General features: G+C 41.1%; 1 protein-coding gene across 4 annotated transcripts in view; it reads right to left on the bottom strand.

Annotated features, from left to right (window-relative positions):
• LOC148018931 (uncharacterized) overlaps positions 1–17,764 on the bottom strand; it is a 93,202-nt gene extending 75,438 nt beyond the window's left edge. For 3 of the 4 annotated variants that reach the window (XM_087701404.1, XM_087701405.1, XM_087701407.1), the window contains exons 1-3: positions 17,015–17,764; positions 15,778–16,823; positions 15,362–15,632 (exon numbers count right to left, since the gene is read on the bottom strand). In XM_087701404.1, the coding sequence (XP_087557530.1) occupies positions 15,362–15,632; positions 15,778–16,823; positions 17,015–17,764 (2,067 nt within the window). The remainder of the gene's footprint in view (positions 1–15,361; positions 15,633–15,777; positions 16,824–17,014) is intronic. The other variant, XM_087701406.1, reaches the window with a different exon arrangement.
• Positions 17,765–19,859: the final 2,095 nt, after the last annotated feature.

Raw genomic sequence — 19,859 nt, 5'->3', positions numbered from 1 at the left:
GGGAGACAAGGTTGCATCACTAATTGGGGGCAATGTCCGCGTGTTCGAGGAAGGCAATATGAGCTAGGGTGCTGCTGTCATGTTTAGGGGCCATTGTATATTGTAAAAGAAGATAGTAGATATGTTTTGGGGCGCGTGTTTTGAACCGAGGACTCGACTTAACAAGTTTTGAGCGACGTAGGTGAGTAGTGGAGGTCTAGCGTTAAATTATGATTTCGGTGACCATTTATGTGGCTGCATAGAAAGAGCGATATGAAAAGCAAACCAAGTACTATGGTGGCTACAAGCAGGCACATTTGATTTGTTACAAGCTTCATTTGAGATTGAAAGCAAAGCTTGTGGAAGAGAAGATATTTTTCTCTTGGTTGTGTTGATGTTCTCTTTGAGTTACAAGAGGCATTGCTCTGATTTTTTCCTTGTGTATCGTGGATAAAACCAAACTCGAGTTTTTTCAATCCTATTGCTCTTAAAATTTTTGAAGTTTTTATGGGTGGCTGGATGTTTGTGTTAGGCGAAGCACAACAAAAATTGCTACTTGGACTGAAGGAGCTGTATTTTCGGATTATTAGAGCCTTAGCACCAAGCCACTTACCTATAATGGTGCTCCTTTTGCATTCGTGTCTTGGGTTATGAGAGAGGTTATCCTTGATCACCGCTCGTGATACACTGTCATCAGTTGTGATTTGTTCCATTGTTGTCCACACCGCTCTGGTGGATATCTTAGTTCGTAGTGCTATCCATCACCCAAGTGTCATGATCAGCCATCTCCTCTAGTTGCATTTGCTGCCCACGACCTCTTTTTAACCTTCTTGGGAGTTGGAATTGTCTAAAACTAGGCAACAGCTTTTGGGGCTGTAGTTCTAGCCTAGCTTGTCCTTACAGTTGCTGATATCACCTTCCAAACTGTCAATTGTGTACTTACTATGTACAAGGTTATCGATAACATGTGATGCATATGGCAATTATTTCATGGTAACGGACTAAGGATCCGAGGATGCAGTGGGTGTCAAAGGCAAAAGTTATAATAAGTTATGCCTGATGGATACTAGGTGGTACCCAATGTCAGATATGAGCCTAGACCAATTTATTGGCCACTAATATCGGTGGTGACATAGAGACTAGGTATTAATTAAATAATTAATGCCCATCTAAGGGTCAATAACTGCTTAGAGATACTTTGAAGACATTTTAGTCTAGCCAATTTAATTATTGGATGGTGGAATTAAGTCTTTGAGCATTAGAATAATTATTAAATTAAATTTTAAAATTAGTATTTTAAAAAATAATTTAATAAGTTGGATAATGCTAGAAAATGGGATTAAAAGGCTGTCACTTGGCAAATCTTGCCTATGTAAGTGAGAAAAACGTTTTTAGGGATTCGTGGAGTCTATTCTAGCCATTATGAGAGAAAAGGAGACTAGTAGAGAGCAAGTAGAGATGGTTAATGTGATTTGCAGCTACTAGGGATCAGTCATACAGCAAGTGACAATAATTTGAAGCCCTTCAAGAATAAGTGATAGCAGCCCAAGGTCCTTTTGGTGCAAGTGACAATATGCAGGAGAGGGCAACAGTCTTTCTGGTAGTCCTAAGTTCTAGACGATAGGTTCCATGGCTGTTTGAGCAGGGCAACAAGAGTTTTTCAATGTTTCTTGTGATGAAACTCTGAAAATTCTCTCTACAAAATTCTCTCCAGCCATTTTCTCAAGTTATCTTAGCATTTTCTAGTAGTTTGAGCCATCTGAGGAAGAGATTTCAGTCAATCTCTGTAAAAATTAGAGTTTTGACAGTCGCCTCGGGATATGTGCTCAGAATTGAGGGTCTAGGACTTGAATTCCAACGGTTGAATTTGAGCAATTTCAGGAAGACTCAAGAGGCCAGCCAGCCAATATTAGATTGGGGTTGAATTTATCTTTTAAGAAGCAAGGTGAAGGCCAATCCCCAAGCAAACCAATGGGCAAATTGGTTTGGAGGCTTGATAGTCAGTTTTGAGAGCAAGAGACACTTGGATTAGCAAAGGAGATCAGAGGATCTCAGTTTTACTCCTTCCATTTATAATATATGTTAACCGTCAGACGAACAATGTGGAAAATATGGAAAAGCTAAAGCAGAAGACAAAGGCCAAGGCAAAGTGAAACGGAAGACGAAGGCGCGCCAATAAAAATCTAGAAACATAAGAAGCGTAGAAAATTTCTAAATAAGGGGAAAAGGTGCACAAGAAAAAACGTAAGTCAATACTTTTGTAAAAGAGCGCAAGCGCATCATGATTTAATTTAAGGAGCGCCCGGCTCTCACCCGTGCAATTTGTAAATGTAAACGGGCAGTGGAAAGGAAGCTAGAAAAATAGAAGGACAATGGGAAAAAGGGCCTAGGCCATGGCCGGCCATGTAAAAAAGGGGATAAGGGGATGACCGCCCAAAAGGAATTTAGGGTTTTGTATATAAAGTTGAAAAGTGAATGAGAAGCTCATTCTTGTATGTAGCTAAAAGTGGCTCTTTTCTTCTTCTTCTTGCTTGCTTGAGCTTGTGCTTGAGAGAGGGAGTGTGAGAGTGTGAGGGTAAGGGACCCGGGAGGAGAAGCGCTCCATCTTCTTCTCTTTTCTTCTCTTCTCTTCTCTTCTCTTATCTTTCTCGCAACAATGGAGCTTGAAGCGTGGAGCTGGAGGATGGAGCTTGCTTGAAGCTTGCACTTGGATCATGGAGCTACCGGAGTGCGCGGGAGAGGAGGTAACTCGATCGGCATGGAGGTAAGCTCACTACACCCGTAGATATGGATAGCGCGTCGGCTATGTGAGAGGTAGTTATTAGTGCTCGGCTTGGAATGCTTGAAACAATAAGCGGTCCGTGGGTCTTGGCGGTTAAGCGAAAGCTCCCACAATATAAGATAAAGAAATATCGCAAGGACCTCTAGTTTTGGGGACAAACTTGGTGTTCAACGTCTAAGACTAAAGTGGTGAAGTGTGCATTTTCAGTTTATGTGAATTTTATGCTTGTTGTAATTAGTACTTAATCAGGTTATTTACCACCCTATCCAAGGAGGAAGTCTGGTTTCAAGAACTGCTACATACTTCATCGTATCAGTCTTCTCTAGGTTCAACCTTGCGTTTTCTTGATAGTGCAAGTTGCAGAATTGCTTTCTACCATTCACAGCAGTTGGTAACTTAGTTGTATGCTGCCCATTGATATTGGGGATTTGTTCAGAGTTCTTTCATTCTAAGTTAGTCTTCACCTTTTTCTACTATTCTATCATTGTATCTGGCCAACAGCCACTTAGTTTCTTTGCTTAAACAACCCAGATTGGTAGACACTTGATGATGATGCTAACGTAGATTGGGCCTCCTGACACAACAGACATTGGGTAAAGCATAGCATTAAAAATGCTCTTTGTAGGACCTTTCGGTGATGCCTTTGGGATTATTGGTGGTTGAGGAGAGTATCCTGCTTCATATGGCTTATAGCACATTGATGCCTAGTAGCTGTGAGTTCGCTTGCGCAAATGCAGCAGGATGGAGTCTACAAGTGCTACCCAAAATAGTTTTTGGAGACTCCCAACGCATTGCCTATAGTCATGCAAATTGGTGTAGAGAGGAATTTGTTGACTGCCCCGTCTAGTTGCACCTAAGTATGGGGTGCATTTCATGGGGGACCTTTTGCTAGCAGTCAACCATCCAGGGCCCTCACTCAATGTACGAGACAGATGTTAGAGATGCATGATATAATCTTCATCATTGAGGCAAGTTCATGTACCATGGTAGGCCTAGAGGCTTTGCCCAACTGCCAAGTAATAGGGCCTACGGCATCACTATCAAAGGTCTAGGAGATCATTAGGATCCTCAGCAGTGAGGGCTTTTGGTGTGCACTATTTTGGTAGAGTTTTGGCTGTCCATCATCCACTCACTCCGTGGCAGCTAGGAGCAACTAGAAGATGACTCTTGGCATCAAGCAGCGCTTTGGCAATATTTCATTCACAACTAGGGCAACCATTGCCTGTTTTTTACATTACAGATGGGTTGTCCTCAGTGATGTTGCATTCCCCCTCCATGGTTTATATCCCCCTTGACCATTTCAGAGGCTTGTATATATGTGTGATTTTTTTCTTTACAGGCAGGTCCAGTGAGACTGTTGAGCACTTGTACAGCTTTGTAAAGTTCTTCTTAGTAATATAATTAGGCATGCCCTTTTTTTTCCCTGGGGGGGAACTAAACCAATAACTACATGTGATTCGCCCTCGTGCCGCGCCTCCCGCCCCCCGCAAAAAAAAAAGGTAAGTATGAAATGTTTTTTACACTCTTTGATTCCACCTAGAATTTTGATCATCTACGGATTGTATCCATTCTTTGTTACACCTACTAATGTGTAGGTATTGGTTGCAAGTCAATGTAGAAAACCATGCCCATACCAATCTCAAAATCTACCCCCTCACCTTTTCTTTGTTTGCATCTAGGTTCCATCACATCCCCTTATATAAGTTAAGGTGTCTGTCCTTCATGTCAAGTAGGTATAGGCTCTGTTGTAGGTTTTATGCTCCTGTCTTTCTATCCTTCTGTGAGTTCTTTAAGTCCAAAAAGAAATGTAATTTAAAAATCAAAACTCTATTTTTTGGGGAAGGGGGATAGAAAATTTAAAAAACAATGCGCTCCTGTATTAATATCAATAAAGTAGAAATTTTGGTAGACAACTCAAGTTGGCCATATCACATCCCAACTCTGTCATCTTCAACATCGAATTGCCCCAGCATCTATTGCCATCATTATTCTCCCTCATCACTGCCATCAGCCTTCATAGCCATCCCAAGCTGTCAATGATTGACCACCAGAGATACGTGTTGTTGCCTGCTGCATCAGGGATCATCTTTAGGATAGGAGCTTCATCACTGCTGCAAAACAGTGAACGTCCTGCTGCTGCCACACAACTGCTCCAATCCCTTAAAAATGCAGGTTTGCTACAGTCTGCTTGCTCTCGAAATATGCTGCCGGTACCTTAATGGAATGCTAAAGGAACAAGCGGCATTGCTTCTCTTTACCATAGCCTATACCCTTGTTCATACTCCCCCTTCTACATGGACATGGTTGCTCCTCTTCCAGCTTTTGCATCACGTTAATATTGAGAGGGGGCACATTTCCTCTTTGTACATTCAAGATCTATTTGTCTTCTATTGTCTTGAAGATCGACGTATTTTCTCATTTGTACTTGATGATACATATATGTTCTTTGTAAAACGATGAGGGCACTACTTGTCTGAAAACCCATTGTACACATTCCCCGAATAGCATTTCCCTTTGCATTAGCATTGTATTTTCTGATTTGGGTGTTTGGTTGGTCAAAAATAATCTAGCAACCCCTTCATATTTCACAGCATTCTCCCTTTTACTTCTTCTCATCAAGCAGATTCCACCTTTAATCCCAAGCAACTCACTCACGGCAACATGCCCTTGTCATCAATAGCCTTAAGGGTGGTTATCTCCTTGGCTTATTTAACTCCAAATATATCGATATATCATTTCCTTTTGGGGCCCCTTTTTGGGGCTGAGAGGGTGAAACCAGCCTTCCTCCTTGAATAGGGTGGTAAATCCCTGATTACAACTTAATTACAGCAGCAAACAATAAATGCAAATCTGAAAATACAAATTTACCTACTGATCTTCGACAATGCACACCCGATTGGCCCCAAATTAGCGCCCCTTTCAGTATTTCTTTAGTTTTATTAAAGAAAAAGTTGATTTACAATAGTGTTCTCCCAATCCCTTTCGGTATTTCAACTCCCCTTGTCCAAAGTGACCAGTAAGTCTTCAATCTATTTTGCCCCTTGATTCGGGCACTCAATTGGCCTTCACCCACTTCATAGACGATGGAAATGCCCCAAATTCAATGGCTAGCTAGTCCTCCACTTGAATTTAGCTGAAATTCACCTTCAGTCTTGTTGAATCTAAGTCTTGGAGCTTCCAATTTTTGGCACGCTTCCCAAGGCTATTGCTAAATCTTAATTTCTGCTGTAAATTAGGGTTTACAGTAGAGAAATTTGCAATTTCTCAGTCTCCAAGGGTCCAAATGTTGAGATCTTCGGAGAGCAAGGCTATGAAATGGCTTGGAGATGAGAGGGACAGCTGTAGAGAGAGAAAATCCAGAGTTTTGTCGCGAAGAATGAGTGAAAATTAGTCAAGTGCAACTACTGTCCTGCCACAACAGCATGTAGATGCAAAGAATTGAAGAAAATCACTCATTAATTGTTGTTGCTCTACCTCAACGGCCTGTAGATGCTGTCTCTTGCTGTTGATGAGTCTTCTTTTGCTCCTAGCTGCCTCAGAAGGTCCTCCAATGGCTGCAAATCAGACCAACAGTCTCTCCTCCTTCTCTCTTGCAGGTTGAATTTATAGAAATGTCTCTCTAGCCTCTAAAGACATTTTGCAATCTTACATGGACATTTTTGACAAGTGGCAGCCTTTTCAAATGGTTTTTTAAGTATTTTTTATAATTAAATATTAATTTTCAGCCTTAAAATACTGAGATCCTATAAGTGTAGTGAGCTTATCTTGATGCTTGATCGAGTACCCTCCTCTCTCTTGCACTCCGGTAGCTCCACGATTCTTGATGCTAGCTCAAGCATCCTCAAGCCTCCTCCATCTCCAAGCTCCATCCTCCATAGCCACGTGCACAAGAGAAGAGAAGAAGAGAAGGGGAGATGGTGAAGAGCTTCACCCTCTTGATCCCTCACTCCCACTCACACTCACTCCCTCACACTCACAATCCCTCTCTCAAGAGCACACACAAGCAAGAAGGAGAGAAGAAGAGAGGAAGAAGAAGACTTTTTACCACACACCAAAAGAATGAGCTTCTCATTGACCATCACATTGGTGTTAAGTACCATTAAACACCACTTCTCTAGTGTCATCAATTGACACTTATGGCCAAATGAATGACCTAGGCCAACAACTGGCACCAGATACTGCCAAGTACTTGTGCAGTATAACTTATAGCAACCTTTGCCTTTGACATCTCGTGATTTCTTGGAGTCCCGGGCTTGTAAATTTACTTTAAACCCAGTTGCACCTCACATGTGAATCATTTACTTAATCATGTGATTAAAAATTAATCCACATGTTAAGTCAGGTTTCAAAAATACATGTCCTCATGACAGCCCTCCCCCTTGAAATCCTTGCAATCGTCCTCGATTGCAATGCCAAATGCATCAAAGCCAAAGTACTACATTGGAATTTGGACATCATAGTCAACACAACATTGTGCCTTGCTGTTCAACCATTCCATATGTCCAACATATGCTGAAAATTACCAGCCAATTTAACATAGCATAAGACTCGCAAAGAATCTCAAAAACATTGCCAGATTATCATGTGACATGTCTATTTCTCATGAGCTCAACTCATATAGCAAAACCAAACCATAGCATACCACAACCAAGCATAAACCATGGCTAAAACATCAATGGCATCATAACATATGCTGTTGTCCATGGAACTAGATGTAAATCATTGAAAGCTGAGCATAATCTGATCATAAACTGATCACTTGCTAATCTGAGAACTGATCATAAGCTACTGTGCTAATCTTCTCCAACACCTGGAAAGGCCCATAGTGTCTCATACTCAACTTCGGATACAATCTTTCTCTTCCTTTCATCTTTTTCAGCCTTGCATTTTCAAAACGCAGCAATACATAATCACCCTCTACAAACTGCAAAGCACGTCTATGTCGATTAGCTGCCCTCTTTTGCTTTTCTTGCGATCTCTGAGGTGCATATTTTATCTTTGCATAGGCTACATCCAAGTTTTTCACATAACGACCAACCTCAAAGATCTTATCCTTAGTTTGCAGAATAGATGGTACCCTCTTGCCACCCTCAACCACCTCTAATGGAGCTTTGCCCGTAGAACTATGCACTGTGTTGTTGTAAGCAAACTCAACCAAGGGCAAATACTGCTCCCACTGTGTCTTGTGGTCTGAAAGATAGCACCTTAAAAGATCTAACACTATGGAATTTGCTTCCTCAAACTGACCATCTGTTTGCGGATGGAAGGATGATGAGAATTTCAGTGTAGTACACATATTCTCAAACAACCCTTTCCAAAATAAACTAGTCATCCGGAGGTCTCGATCACTAATGATCGACTCTGGCATACCATGATACTTAAAGATGTGCTACAAAAACAATCGTACCATATAATCAGCCTTTATTTTCTTTCTCACCGGAATGAAATGGGCTTGTTTGATAAACGTGCAAATGATAGTCCATATCCCATCATTCCCTGTAGGTGTCTTAGGAAGCTAAAAAATAAAGTCCATTGCAATGTTCTGCCAAGGCCTATCTCGAATAGGCAATGGCTGCAATAAACCCGACATCTTTTGCCTATTGTACTTTGCCTTCTGACATACGATGCATGTCTTAACAAACTGTTCTACATCATGCCTCAAAGCTGGCTAATAAAAGAAATGCTCCACTGCCTTGACCGTGGTATCAATACCTCTGTATCCTACATACGGAGGAACATAACTTTCAGTGATAACTCTAGGCCTTAACTGCTTTGTGACACATAGTCGTCTATGCATCATCAGACATCCATCTCTTAGCACAAAGTGTTTATGCCTTTGGCCATTGCAAAGTTGATCATAAACATTAGCAAAGTCCGAATCAGCAACATAAACCATGCTAACAACTAAAATTTGTGGCTTATGTAATAGTGCATCAGCCACAACATTCTTTTACCATCAATATGTACAATTTGAAAATGAAACATAGAGAGAAAATTTGCCCATCTCATATGCTTCTCTGACAACTTTGTCTGTGTCAGAAAGTACCTCAAAGTTTGATGGTATGTCTGCACTATAAAATCAACTCCCAATAAATAATGTTTCCACGTAAACAGTGCATGAATTACAGCCAAGAGCTATTTCTTATAGACATGCAAATTCTTTTCTGCACCATGGAGAATTTGGCTCTCATAAGCCACAACTCGGCTGTCCTGCATAAGAACAGCTCCAATGCTGTTACCAAATGCATCACATTGAACTATAAATGGCTTCCTTAGATCGGGCAACAGAAGCACAGGATCTGAAGTCATCTTTTTCTTCAACTTTTCAAATGCTGAAACTTTCACTATTGTCCATCTAAATGGCACATCCTTCTTCTACAAGGCATGCAATGGAGATGCAATTTCAGCAAACCCACGTATATACTTCCTGTGGTAAGAACATAAACCCATGAAGCTGCGGATCTCATGCACATTCCTCAAAGGTGGCCATGATCGTATTGCTTCCACCTTTGCAAGGTCCATGCGAATACCATTAGCAGATACAATGTGCCCCAAAAAGTGGATTTCATACAAGAAGAATTCACTTTTCTTATCATCGATAACCAGCCTATGGTCACGTAGTTCATTGAATACCATGTCCAAGTGTTTTCTATGCTCTGCCTCGTTCTTTGAATAGGCAATCATGTCATCGAAGAAAGTGCTCACAAATCCTCTATGTGGCCTGAAGATACGATCCATCATCTGATTAAAAGTGACAGGAGCATTCGTAAGTCCAAAAGGCATAACAAGAAACTCATACAATCCAAAAGATGTCGTAAAGGCTGTCTTAGGCACATCTTCTGGTCTAATATGTATCTGATGATACCCACTTTTCAAATCTATACGGCTAAATATGGTTATCCCTTGCAATCTATCCATAACATCATCGATCCGAGGAATCAGAAAGCGATTCTTTATTATGATCTTGTTCAAAGCACGATAATCAATGCACATACACCATGAACCATCATTTTTTTACACCAAAAGCACTGGAGAACAAAAAGAAGACGAGTTGGGTTGAATCAACCATTTTTTTATCAGCTCATTTATGTGAGTCATAATCTCCTCCTATTGGGCTACACTGACTTTGTAGAGTGGCTTATTAGGTGGGCTAATTCCAAGGATAAGATCTATGCCATGATCTTCTGGCCTTTCAGGCGGTAGCTGCCCTGGAAGTAACTGAGAGAAGCAATCAACATACATTTTCAGAAATGACATGCGATCCTTCTCTAACTTAGACATGTTCCCAACATTCTCACTATCATCTTTATCCCTAGTAAAAACCAAGTACGCTGAAAGATGATTTTTTGTTACTTTAGAAATGGCAGCTGCAGATATAACAAGGACAGATTTACCTTTCAACTTTACATCAAGTGTGAGTACCTTTCCTTATGTTGAATAGTGATCTTTTTTGCACAAGAATCAATCACTGCATGCATACGGTGACACCACGGCATACCAAGCAATACATCACAACCCTCAAGTGGAGCAATGAAGAACTCTTCATTGTCCACATATCCTTGTATGTGCAACCGAAGCTTTCCAATGAGCGGTGTGACAAGCTCTGCATGGCCTTTACATGCCATTCCAACTTTCCCCATGGATCCCATATCATCCTCTCTGATGCCTAGACGGGCGACCATGTCAACAGAGATGAAGTTGGCTCGTGCACCATTATCAAAGAAAATAATGTATGTTGATCTCTAATTTTGCCCCATACTTTGCACAACTAGGTAGCATCATCATTGGGCTGATCACTAACAACATCGAGTACCAATCCTACTGATATTTTAGGCTTCTTTCCTTTAGAATCTCCCTAATTTTTTTATTTTTCAGCTTGCTACCTATTGGGACAGTCCCTTGCAATGTGACCCTCTTGTTCACAAATAAAACATTTATTTACAGCTATCAATTCCCTAAGTTGTGCCAATGTTTTCAAGCCCTTTCATTGTTGTTTTGGCCTCTTTTCAAGCTGATATTCAGATCTGCCCCTTTTCTCAGTCTGAAACAACTTTTTATTCGGCTTCTCTCCACTCTCTTGGAAGTCCGAATCCTTTCCACGCATCGGCTGTAGCAGCACGCTCTATAACCTGAGACATGCTAGACACGGTGGATTTAATATAAAAATCCCTGATTCCTTTGGGCAGCCCACAAACATATTTTTCCACTTGCTCATGAAGGGGTACGGAGAGAGAAAATTCAGAGTTTTGTCGCAAAGAATGACTTAAAATCAGTCAAGTGCAGCTACTGCCCTGCCACAACAGCATGTAGATGCAAGGAACTAAAGAAAATCAATCATTTACTGTTACTACCCTGCCTCCCTGGCTGCAAATTAGACGAGTGAACTCTCCTCCCTCTCTCTTGCAAGCTGAATTTATAGAAATGTCTCTCCAGCCTCTAAAGACGTTTTTCAGTCTTGCATGGGCATTTTTGATAAGTAGCAACCTTTCCGAATGGTTTTTTCAACATTTTTTATAATTAAATATTAATTTTCAGCCTTAAAATATTGAAAATTAATCTAATAATTATTTTGGTGCCCTGAAAAATAGTCTGACTAGCCAATAATTAAACTGGCTAGGCAACTTCCATTCCGGAGTGTCTTTGAGCCATCTTGGACCATCAGATTGGCATTAAGTACCATTAAACACCGCTTCTCTAGTGTCACCAATTGACACTTATGGCCAAATGAATGACCTAAGCCAACAACTGGCACCAGATACTACCAATTACCTATGCCACATAACTTATGGCAACCTTTGCCTTTGACATCCCGTGATTTATTCGGGTCCCGAGCTCGTAAATTTACTTTAACCTCAGTTGCATCTCACATGTGCATCATTTACTTAATCATGTGATTAAAAATTAATCCACATGTGAAGTGAGGTTTCAAAAATATATGTCCTCATGATAGAGGGGTTGGTTCTCCCTTCATCTTGCCTTTGCCTTCTACACTATAAAGGCTTCATCTTTCCTCATCATCGCCTCCATCTTTGCCAACCCTTACTATCTATGGAGCAACCACTAAGTCTCCCTCAATGGTGGCAGGGAAGATAAGGAGGTTGCTCACAATTACACCTTTGCAGCCCTTCACAGTCTCAAATTCACATACCTTCATGGTTTAGGATCCCATGCAAGAGCTGATGTGTTTACACTTGGGCCATGGCCAAGTATAGCTCCAACTAGACTGTTGAGCACATGTACTTATTTGTGAAATTCTTCTAGGCAATGTTATTAGATACACCTTTTTTTGGAGGGAAAAAAAGTGGGTTATGCTAAAATTTTTGAGCAAGAAATCATGTTGATTTCACTTGGAGTGGACAATGGAGTTATGGATTGTGTTATGGGATATAGAAAGCCTACTCTCTTCAAGAGGTGTCTACACATGATAAGTCAAAACATGCAGTGCATGGTGTAAAATGGCTCTACAAGACTAACAGGCTAATGGGACCTTGGATAAGCATAGAAGCCTTTGCCTTTGCAACAAGGATGATTACCATTAGGATGGTCATTGCTTTGGCAGCTTGGCTTCTAACTGAATGTCAAGTTGAGAAGAAGGTATATGTGGAACAACTAGTCAGTTTTCTTGTGCAAGGGTCAGAGGATCATGTACACTGATCGAGGAATGCTCTTTATGGACTGAAGCAAAGGCATCCAACTTGTGTCACACAACTGATAGTTTCTTTATTTGCATGATTTCAAGAGGTCTTGTTGTGATCCTCAACCTCTACCTACTGAGATGGTGGGTTGGTTATTTTCAATATTCTCTATACTTGTAATTTGATTGTCATAGAAGACTCGATGTGAGCAGGTACCTCATACAAAGGAGTTCTTGCACAGACTCAGATGACAAATTTGGGTCTCCTGTACTTCTTTCTACGTCTAGAAGTATCTTAGATACGTCAAGGGACCTTCATTCACAGCAGCTGTGTATCTTGGTCTTACTTTCAGCTCTGTGTGGTTGATCATCAATGTATCCAAGTCCAGATTATCTGAGCAAACTTAATAAGTTGGCAGATGCTGCCCTCTGTAGGCAGTTGTTTGGGTCCCTGATTTGACTTCTGCACTCTCCTATCTTGTATCCAACTTTGTTTTCAGCTCATTTACACCTTGTTTGCTTCCACCGTTCCCCCTCTTGTCAATCCTGTTAGGATGTGGTTGGGTAGGATGAGCGAGTGCTCTTCTTGGTTCAAGCATGGGTTTGGTGTCATGAAAGTTCAAATGCTTCAGCCATTTCATCACATCAAATCCACAAGATCACAAGTTCTACAAAGGAACGATTTTTTGAAATTCAGCCAAGGTTACCTTGTCCAATCTCATGGCAACCATTATGTATCATCTCATTATCCCCTCCCACTAGATTAGCACAGTAAATGGAGAGTACCATATGCTGATGCAAATATATTTGGCTTGGTTCAACCAAACTTTTCAAGACTTTGGAAAGCTCACTCCAACCCGAGCAAAGAGCAGTTTTGTCACATTCATGCTTGGGATCATATCTACGAGGGTATTGCTTATTGGAAGACAAGTAGCACATATTATCATCCCCCATGTACTTCATCTTTGGTAACTATGCATGATCCATCGTAGGACTGGTGGATACAAAGAAATTATTAGTCAGTTTAACTCCAAACTGACAAATCGTTTCTTGGGAACATTGTTGTGACAAGCTCTTTGGCAAATAGCACTCACCTTGAACAATAATGTTTGCTTTTCACTTGGATCCCCAAGAGACATTTTTGTGATAAGCTCTTTGGCAAACAGCACTCACTTTGAACAATAATGTTTGCTTTTCACTTGGATGCCATATGTACGCTGTTTCCTACAAGAAAAAGCCAAGTTTTGCTCCCAGCACATTGACAAATACCCACTTTTTTGCCATTCTTTTTGGGTGATAGTATGGAGCTAAAGCAGCTTGAGCCCCAACAACACGATTTGTTTTGACCCTCTTTCTGATTGCTATCATATGAATCACCCCAGATTGAAACATTTCCAACCCAAAAAATCTATGAATGTGCATGCAGAGTGTCTTTGTGCCTTATCCACGTCAATTCTCTGCTTCTTCCTATCCTGGCGGGTATTATCTGTAAGCATGAGTTTGGACAAGACCATGAGAATCACATCATACTCACATTACAACGTTACAAGGCAATGCATTTGAAAAAGTCCTGGAAAGCTTGTAGATTGGACTTTGACTGTAGGCTGAGGCTTCTGAGACTTTTACTTCGTGATCCAAACCAAACAAAGACCTGACCATTCATGTCTTGAAACCTGCAGATGAGATAAGGCCATCTGAGGCTTCATTTCAAAAGGGGGGGTCTGTCGTCACAGGTTAGCCTGTAAGAACATGGTTGGAAACAAAATAGCCAATGGTTTAGCACGTAACTATGGCAAACCATCTTTTTTGTGATGGCGTGCAAGGGCAAAAGCATAAGAGAGTGCTGTTTTTGTTGTATGATAGGCACATGGTGCGTATGCTTCCTTAGTGATGACCAAAGATTATACAGCAGTACTGATATAGTTCCATTTGCATATGTGGCATTTGCCTCCTGAGATGGACAAGTCTCAACTTTGCCATATGATCAGGTGGAAAGTCAGTTTTATGGGCCCAAACAGGTAACATGTAAGGTTCATTTCCTCGAGTGTGGAGGTTTGAGGCATTATTTGCACCACCTAGCTCCCCTCCACCTCCCCAAGCACCTCACATGATGCAATGCTCAAGCTCCAAGAACTCTCTTGAAAGTCTGTACTCTACAATTCAACCTAGGGGGTTGCAAAAGTTTGTCTCTAGGCAAGGCAAGGAAAAGGTAGATTTGAATGAATCCAGCTGTACCTCATCCTACTGGAATGTATGATTGCATAATTAGCTGTTGTAGAGTTCTTGAGGATGATTTTGTTTAACTGAACAGGGATTCTGTGATTCTAGAAAAGGGCATTTGTTGCGGAATTTTAGATGTACTGAAACCGGTTATATACACACTGTGCAATAATATGGCTGGTCTAAAGTGATCCGACTCTAATCAGCATTTTCTGGTGTTTTGTTTTCCTTTGTCAAAGTTGCAATTTTATGAGGCACAGGATAATGTAAATGGAATAATGTTGCTGCAGTTCTTATGGTGGAGTCAGATTATGAGGTGGCGGTGGTATATGCCAGATGTAGCATGGAATGATTGTGTTTGAGCTCTGATTCAACAGCTGCAGCTCGTGTGATATGGTGTGAATAGTAGGTTTTTGAATGTGCACTTCCTATGGAAGAATAATGAGGTCATTTTAGTAAACGGCAGATTTTAAAGTGTGCAGTCCTTGTGGCAGAGTCAGATTAATGAGGTTATTGTAGTGCATGCCTGTCAGGCTTTTTGCTCAGAAGGCTAGAGCTCAAACAGCACACAAAAATTGCAAGCATAACATTTCTATCAGTCAGACATGACTTGTTCTATTTCATTGAATAACACTGAATGCATGACTTTGATGCTCGAAAAGAAGACCCTAGAACGTCATTGTGTTTTGCAACTATACCAGTCAGTTACAAAATTGGTAAACAAGCAACCAAACCAGGAAACTAACCTGCCCCCATAACAGTTCTACTATTCTTGAATAAATCCAAGCCTCCACTCTTTCCAATATTTCCCAGTGGCCTTCGAAATTACAACCACTAGGATCAGCACTTGAGCTTTGATGTAGTGCAGAGAGCTCTGAAGTACTTCTTACATTGAAACCATCACTATGAGCTACTTTGCTAGGATCTCCAGGTTTTAACTTGTTATTTTGTAAAGAATCCTGACTCAACATCATGGCATGCCTCAGCGCTACTACATTCGACCACCAGAATGCAAGCCTACATAAACCTAAGCAAACGAAAGTTAGAAGAGGAGGTATACATCAGCATTTTGCCTGAAACTAGTTAAAAGTCCATTCATAGTATCAGTTTGAACTCAACAAATCAATCTTACAAACTTCTACTGGGCAGTTTGTTAAAACACCTGGATATATCCTGACCACAGGCTCTGGTAACAAGTATGAAACCTGCAACCAGATTATCCATAAAACTTGCTCTTCTTTCTGTGCTCCAGTTGGTGCTAACAAAGTTATGAAGTTTGAATAAGAGACAAGCAGGAACTAGTAATGCCTCTGGAGCACCCCCATGTTCAGCGGTAGCGCTGTGTATAATGGCTTCTACAGCAGCCACATCTTGAAGCTCTCCTGTAAGTGAGCTAATATAGAATTGCAACTGTGATATTTTTTCAGAAGCTGCACTATACTCTGCTTCTGCCTCTGCTAGCTTAACCTTGGCATCTTCCAAAGCTCTCTTTCCTATCTTTTCATTTCTCTTCTCAGCACCTTGCGCAAACTTGAGACGGGCTTCTTCCAAAACACTAAATCCTTCCTGTTCAGATGAAAGATCGCCATCAAATTCTTCAATATCTTCTGTATCCAGATCATCAAACCTCCAAAACTTGGATCCGAGTTGAGTCAGTTGCTTGGAGCCGAGGCTCCTCCATGGGGTCTGCATTGTTTGTGTCTCCCTGTCATCCATACCCATGAGGGAGCTCTGAATCATAGGCTTGCTTATTTGCACCAACTCCTTCATTCTCACAATTTCTGCCAGTTTCCCATTGCTTACTAGGTAAGTATGTTGTGTTTCTAAAACACTCTCCTGCTGTAACTTTCTGCCCTCAGCAGTGGCATCAGCCTTTTCTTGAAACTTCTTGAGGAACTTTCTTTCATCTACATCAGAACTTGGCACTTTCTCCTCCCACATACTTCCATCATTTTCAATGCTCCACAATGGATCAATATGTGGGGCCTCCAGTACATTTGTATCCCTTGGTGTTTGTGTGCCTGCATTACAGGATGCAATGTGAGATGAGATTTTGGTCTCTCCCATGACACAAAGACAAGTGAGATAAGCATCCTTGCCTGAGGTTGAAATCTCTGATATAGAAAGCTCTGAATCAGAGTGCCTTGCATCCAGGACTGAATCAACAAAGGATAAGTTTGAAGATAGAGCTGCATGTTCTGCTTTGCCCTGCAACCAACAACAGTCTCCTGTATCAGAAGTATAGTGCACATAGCAGAAACTTGTGGAAGAAACTCTGGTAGGATGTCCGCTGCTGGACTCCTCCTTTTTTAGGATAAAACATGGCATTCCAATGCAAGCCTCTCCAAAGCATGCAAATGCATACATTTGGTGTGGCTTTGTGATAACAAATGTCTCACCTCTTTGCTCTCTTTCAAACTTTTATCATGCTGCGGTGTGCCTGGACCTTCAGGGCTCTCTTCATCAGTAAAGGATGTAATCTCCAACTCATCTTCATCCAGCAATGCTGCTTCCAGTGCTTCACGTGTCTGGCCATCCAAGCCAGATGAAGATGAGGACTTACACGATTGCACTCTTGCTGTAGAAAGCATTGGCAAATAGCTGGCAATTGGAGCTTTGTGCCAGTTTCCTTGACCAAAGCAGGCTCCAGTATGCATATATGATCCAATGACAATGAGCAGATTGGGAAGTGCTGCTCCAACAGGTACATTCTTGGATAGAACGAGGGGAATACTTATACTTTTTGGCTCTTCAATTGCAGCATAGCCAGCTAAATCCACGGTTGCACGTGCCAGAGTTTGGGGGGTGGTATTATTGGTCTCTGCAAGACTGAAAACAAGCAATTTCTCTTGGAATGGGGTGATTCCAGAGCCCCCTTTATTTGTGGGACTGCAGTAGAGAGTGGCAAGAAGCTCAAATGACTCATTAAACACGATCTTTCCATCACCAAAGCTTGTGGGGGGCAGGGGCATGACACTCCTAGTGGTCCCTGAATGACGGTCTCCCCGCTGCCATTTCAATACTAAGGGGCTTGACAGCTTGGAGGCCTGGGAAGCTAGCCAAGGCCTGATCTCTGACACTCGAATTCGGAAGCAGAAGTGAACAGCATGCCCTCTGTCCTTAGTCTTGGATACCAGCAGGCCCAGCATGTTTGGACCGATAGCATGAGGCTCAAAGTGCTGAACTCTCCTCTGTTCAGCTGTGGCTACCAATCTGCATCACTCTTACACAATGGTTTGCCAAAAAGAACCAACGCATCATGTATGCAGTTCCATTATTTAAGAGAGGCAAAGAAAGCCCCTTCAGTGCAAGCTTACATCTGAACGCATGTGTAGTGTTTGGTAACAGATAACCACTCGTGGATAAATTCTTGGCTCATCAGAAATTGTCAAAATGATGAAGCAATGAAATGTAGTATGGGCTAATCAGAAACGATCGAAATGCTGAAGCAATCAAAATATATGCTGTATGTTTGGCTCAACAGGATTTGCTAGATGATGAAGCAATCAAATGTAGTATGGGCTCATCAGAGACAGTTAAAAAACGCTCAAGGAAGGAGGATGTATGTCTGGCTCAACAGGATTTGCTAGAGGATGCAGCAATCTATGTTCCAAATGGAGTCTTGGTTCATCGGAGGCTGTCAAAGGATGAAGCAATCCTGTTCCAAATGGAGAACCATGTCCAAACACAGTGTAGCTTCGGCGATAAGGGACAAGCCAGATGGTGACAAGGGGAATACGATGTGACATGATGCCCGTTTCGATGCCATCTTTGTTTGGGGCCTTCGTATCTATCGACGGGAAGTCCCGGGTGGGTCGCAGAGCACAGATGAGATACGACCCATCTCGCCTTCTGCGGGAAATAACAGGGCATCGTCACGGTATTTCGACCCGGGCGTGCCTGTCTGTGTGAATTTGTAGAGCTAAGCCAGTCGAAAGGGTCATAGTCATTTTCTCTTTTCGGGATTTCGAAGACATTTGCTTTCCAAGAAGAAAGATCCCCTTGTGCCTTTTCGGGCCTCGTGAATGAGCGACTAATCTCAAATTTTTTTATTTTTTATTTAACTATATCCTGCCGTACTATTTTTAAATTAATTTTACTATATTCTGCCATGTGGGCATGCAAGAAGTTTTAGACAAATTCCCACCTTGTGAGCTGTCCCAACACCACACAGCTTCTCCTCAAGAGGCACTGCATAGGTGGAGGCCGGCATTCCCTTGCCCCCAACTGCGCCTAGCTAATTATGCAATGCCTCTTGTGCAAAACATTATATGGAAAACAAGGCAAGAGAACCCCTTTTCCCACATGGGAAATTGTCTAAAATTTATTGCATTTATTCTATGGGTTATTTTCATATTAATGTCGTTTTTGGCCTGTTTCTCCCACGTGACTCCAGAGGCTATATCTATTATAGTATTTGATTGTTGTAGGGTTTGAAGAATTTTATCTAAATAGATTCTTTAAAAAATTAGAGAATTTTCATTGGTTGTTTGAATAACATTTACAAATCTCCCCCATGTTAACACAAGGATGCCATGAGACTGCCATTTTTATCTCCTTCCATTCTTAGTCAATTGCAATTTGCAAAAGGTTTCTTTTTCAATTGTCTGTTTTGTTGTTTTTGCTAATGATTAATCTCCCCCATGTTAACACAAGGATGCCATGAGACTGCCATTTTTATCTCCTTCCATTCTTAGTCAATTGCAATTTGCAAAAGGTTTCTTTTTCAATTGTCTGTTTTGTTGTTTTTGCTAATGACTTAATAGTAATTATCCCTGTAAAATTTGAGTTAATTATTTGAATATTCTTGAGGATGGATAGGTCTTATGATAAGGTTTCACTTATCATTTGTTTTTCTTTTTGTAATGTAGTTATTGTGCCTCTTTTATAGTATTTATTGATGGGTTTCAAACCCACTATTGGTAGGTCCACGGTGTCTCACCTTTGGATGAGAAATGGGTGCTATATTTCTACTGTATTGGCCTATCTTTTTTTTTCAAGTATTAGTTAATAGCCTCCCTACCTTAGGAATATCTATCTCAATTTTTAATACCCTCAAATATTTGCATTTAATTTTCACATTTTGATAATTGCTTTAACATGGCTCCTCCACCATTGAAAATTTTTTTATCTACCATTGTTGTCTCCTTTAATAAAATAGAGCTTATTTGTAGTAGTGTTGAAGGGCTTCAGTTGTGATTATGTCTATATTCACTTTGAGTATCCTTCAATCAACCTTTCAAC

Source organism: Lygodium microphyllum, chromosome 20 (genome assembly GCF_053477565.2).
Source record: "Lygodium microphyllum isolate KBCC chromosome 20, Lygodium_microphyllum_v1.1.10, whole genome shotgun sequence".
Classification (NCBI taxonomy): Eukaryota; Viridiplantae; Streptophyta; class Polypodiopsida; order Schizaeales; family Lygodiaceae; genus Lygodium; species Lygodium microphyllum.
Note: the sequence above shows the minus strand (reverse complement) of the source record. Positions and strands in the feature narration are given on the sequence as shown.